Source organism: Trypanosoma grayi (genome assembly GCF_000691245.1).
Source record: "Trypanosoma grayi strain ANR4 Tgr_1258_V1, whole genome shotgun sequence".
Taxonomy (NCBI): Eukaryota; Euglenozoa; class Kinetoplastea; order Trypanosomatida; family Trypanosomatidae; genus Trypanosoma; species Trypanosoma grayi.
The window spans coordinates 1-4138 of NW_008826877.1; the positions used below are offsets into that span (position 1 = coordinate 1).

At 58.2% G+C, this 4138-nt stretch overlaps 3 protein-coding genes across 3 annotated transcripts; all 3 read right to left on the reverse strand.

Moving 5' to 3' along the window:
* Positions 1 to 228: 228 nt before the first annotated feature.
* Positions 229 to 993, reverse strand: DQ04_12581000 (hypothetical protein; the record flags this gene model as incomplete). Its single annotated transcript, XM_009316774.1, has 1 exon — positions 229 to 993. The coding sequence occupies one exon, from the start codon at positions 991 to 993 to the stop codon at positions 229 to 231; it is 765 nt and encodes a 254-aa protein (XP_009315049.1).
* Positions 994 to 1543: 550 nt separating this feature from the next.
* Positions 1544 to 2068, reverse strand: DQ04_12581010 (putative arginine N-methyltransferase; the record flags this gene model as incomplete). Its single annotated transcript, XM_009316775.1, has 1 exon — positions 1544 to 2068. The coding sequence occupies one exon, from the start codon at positions 2066 to 2068 to the stop codon at positions 1544 to 1546; it is 525 nt and encodes a 174-aa protein (XP_009315050.1).
* Positions 2069 to 3218: 1150 nt separating this feature from the next.
* DQ04_12581020 (hypothetical protein) lies at positions 3219 to 4028 on the reverse strand (the record flags this gene model as incomplete). The annotated part of the gene is made up of 1 exon (XM_009316776.1): positions 3219 to 4028. One exon carries the CDS (start codon positions 4026 to 4028, stop codon positions 3219 to 3221), a length of 810 nt encoding a protein of 269 aa, XP_009315051.1.
* Positions 4029 to 4138: the final 110 nt, after the last annotated feature.

Here is a 4138-nt window from a genome sequence, read left to right on the forward strand (position 1 = left end):
TATATACAGGCGTACATGCATACATGAAGGAGTGAAGCAGGCGCTGTCAAGGTGTGGTGTGTGGGAACAGGTCGGAAGAAGGGTTATTGGCACTGCAGCCGTCGCCACCCACAATGGATACAATCAAAAGAAAAAGGCGGGGGCGCACTCCAATCGTTCACAGCACGACCACACTTGCAGACAGGAAACGAAACAAGAACGATAAATTAGAATCGTGGTGTCCGCACTTTACACCGCATCTGCTGCGCTGTTGTTCTGATGTTTAAGTCGCAGCTCCTCGTTCCACGCGTATATCTCCCGTCGCCGCTGTTCTCTACGCCTTATCGTACTTCCCATCAGCCGCTGTTGCGCAGTCTCCTTTCCGTTACTATTGTCTCTGCACGAAGACGCCAGCGACGCCGGTGGTCGCGCACTTAAACTTGACCGCGCGGTTTGACGCACCGGCGGCGCTTTCATCGGCAGCGGTGATGCCAACGGCTGCGACGACTTCTCACACGGCATGTTACCTGTGTGGACGTTGTTGTTGCCATCACTGCTGCTATGTTCGTTGTTATTCATACTACTACCACTATTACTACTACCGTGGCAGTGATTATCCGTCATAAGGTGACGGATATTCAGCGGGTCGGCGTGGTCCTCCGTGGACTCGTGCACCAGTGCAGGTGCAATTGGCGGGTCCTCCGTTGCAGCGGTGATGGACGACGCTGCTGCCGCTGCCACCGCACCACCGGTGCTGCCGGCCATGCTCGCTCTGCCACTGCCACGCGCTGACGTAACCTTCAACAGCTGCTCCTTCTGTTGATGTCGCTGAGGTTGCGGCTGGTGCGTTGCGCCCCTCTTCGATGGGCGGGAAAAGAGAAAAGACCTTCCACGCCTACTGCTGGAGCGGCGGCTCGGCACGTCTGGCACCTGCGTTAACGACTTGCTTCCTCCATCGCCATGCGGCACAGGTGGGGTGACGCTGCTCGGCTGCTGGCGCTGCTGCTGCTTCATGAGCCGCAGCAAGCACAGGCACCGCTACGCCTACTGCAACAGCACCACTAGACACACATGGAGAGAGGGAAGGAGAGAGAGAGAGAGAGAGGGGGGGAGGGAAGAAAGAAGGGGAAAAATAAAGAGAGATGATGCAGCCGTGGGACGGCATGCACAGCAAGAGTCATACGCAAATTCAGAAAGTACTAGAGGACTTCAAATGGTGGGTCAAGAGAGAGAGCGTGTGTGGGTGGGTGGGTGTGGCCGTACCGAAATGTTTACGGGGCACCGCCCCTGTCCCTTCGTTGTTCATATTATTTTCACCCTCTTTGTGTGTGTGTGGGTGTGTGTCTCCCTCCCTCTCTCTCCCTCCCACATACACACACACACACACACACGCTCACCGCATACCCGTCTCTCATGCATTTAATTTAATTCGAGTGCATTTGTGCGCAATCATGCGCGTGAGTGTGTGTGCATTTCTTACCGAAGGCGGAAATCCTGATNCATGCATTTAATTTAATTCGAGTGCATTTGTGCGCAATCATGCGCGTGAGTGTGTGTGCATTTCTTACCGAAGGCGGAAATCCTGATCGTAGTGACTGGACTGCAGCTCTCCGTCGAACTCCACGTGGAGGGCGATGTCGAGATCGCGCGGGTTGCCGGTGTTGGGGCAGCAGCGCATGCGGAACTTGGCGTGTTCGCCCTTCTTCATGCGCAGCGGGTTGTGCAGGTACAGAACCGTCTGCCGCCAGTGCGTCGGCGCCGTCAGGGGCGTCGTGCTGAGCACCACCGCCTCGTGGCCGGCGGTGAAGGGCGTGTCGAAGTGCACGCTCAGCGCGTCCACGCAGTCGGTGCGCTCGGCGACGAGCGTGAATTCGCTCGTGAAGGCAAGGTCCGCCTCCGTGACGGTGTTGATGTCGAACGAGAAGAGATCCGTCGTGTTCGTCGCGATCTGGTTGCGGTCGACGGTGTCGATGAGCGGCTCGATGTAGCTGAGCCGCTTGAAGTAGGAGAAGTCGAGGCCCTGCACGTCCTCCCAGACGTCGAAGCGCTCCTCCTTGTACTGCTGGTCGCTGATGCCGCACACGTACATGTTCGCGCGGTCCGGCAGAAGCCGCACACCCGGTGCGCCCCAGCGATCACGNGCTGGTCGCTGATGCCGCACACGTACATGTTCGCGCGGTCCGGCAGAAGCCGCACACCCGGTGCGCCCCAGCGATCACGCGCGTACAGCACCGTGTTGAGCATCGACTCATACAGGAGGAAGTAGCCCATCCACTCGCTAATGATGATATCGACCTTCTCGTCCAGCTGCAGGTCCTCCACCTTGCCCTGAATAATGAAGATATTATCAAAGCCGTTGTCCTTCACGATCTGCTGCGCCTGCACCGCCACGCTGCTGCAGTCGATGCCAATCACCTTGCGTGCGCCGCACTTTGCAGCGAACATGGAGAGAATGCCAGTGCCACAGCCGACATCAAGCACCACTTTATCCTTAAAGAGATACGCGTTGCGCCAAATGGCGTCACGGTACGAAGTTGTGCGGTGGTAGTCCTTCAGCATCTCCATGTGGATGCCATAGTGGCTGTAGGAGTCAAAGTAGTAGTCCCCTGTTGCCGACATGGTTGTGGCGTCTCGTGTCGTCTGAAGTTGAGCCACAGCAGCAGCAGCAGATGGTCGCAGCAGTGACGATGCGAAGGAACGACGTGAATTGAATGTGCCGCAGGGTACACGTAGCCGGCAGCGCAATAGAAGCGACAGGGTGTCGGGGTAGTAGCGGTGGTATTGGTGGTGAAGTTTGCGCACGCCTTTTGGGGTTTATTTTTTATCTGGTCCTAGTCGTCGTCAGCAGCAACGCACTGTTTCCGTTTGTCACTTCTTTTTAACTCTCGCCCTACTTGTTTACGTCTTAATCTGTGGCCCGCGTTTGGCGAGCAGCGCCATTAAGAGACAAAACGAAGCAAAGTGTGGATGGATGTATGGATGTGTGTATGCATACATATATGTGTGGGGGCACTGCATATGCGTGTGCAGTGAGAAGCAAACATGCACCTGTGGCTGGTGCAGCGAGGCGGCTCCTGCCTCACCGCACACCGGCGCGGCACGTGCGTTAGCGCCGCATTACGCCCGCCTGCCGGCGGCGGCGTGAAAAAGAAAGAAAGAAAGAGAAAACATCGGGCGACCACCGCCCGCCCATGCACACACACACACACACACACACACACACTCTCTCCCCCACGCCATCACGCGCAGCCAGTCGCCTGCTTCATCTGCAGCAGCGTCTCTGCGTCGAATGTAGCGCACGCGGCCCACACCGACACCGTCTCCCGCAAAAACACCGCCACCTGCGAGTCCCGTGGTGCCGCGGCGGCGAGAACCGCAACCATGCGTAGTTCGTACGCCGCGAAGGCCGCCTTGTAGCGCAGCGGCCGCGACAGCGCCTCGTGCTCGGCCAGCAGCATGTTCGCGATGAACAAAAGCGTCCCCGCGGACTGCAGCGTGGCATCGTCCACAGCAGCAGCAGCTGCGGCGTCGCCGCGGAGGCGTGCGGCTCGGTGGGCCTCCTGCACCTGCGTGTCGCAGAGGAAGCAGAGCACGTACAGGAAGGTCTCCGTCATGGGCAGGCGCCGCAGCATGTGCTGCACGACGCCCTCACGGCATGCGCCGTCGCTCTGCGCACCATTCAGCAGCTCAACAAACTCGGCGAGGTCCTTCTCGGTGCGAAACATGTGCGGCATGTGCGGCCCACGCACATTACGCGCCGACGCGAAGTAATCGAGCAATGAGGCCCACAACGCTGCGGCTGCATTGCTGCCGCACCCCAGCGATGATGTCGAGTGCGGTCCTGCAGCTGCTGCTCCTGCGTTGCTGCTTTCCTGTTGCTGGTGTTTAGCCAATAGGCGAGTGTACTGGAGCCGCTCCGCACTTTCGTCCTTGGCGAAGAGAAAGCGGTGCTTCGGGTCGGTGACGTGCGCCACACAGTACTCTGCGAAGTTCGGGCTCGACAGCTGCATGCGCACAACGCTCGCCACCAGCTCGTTCGACGCGTCCATCGCGTGGCCACAACAACCGCGCACACACGCACACAAACACTCGTTGTATGTATCCGAGTACGTGAGCGTGGTGCCCAAGCAGGATTATATATATATATATATATATATAT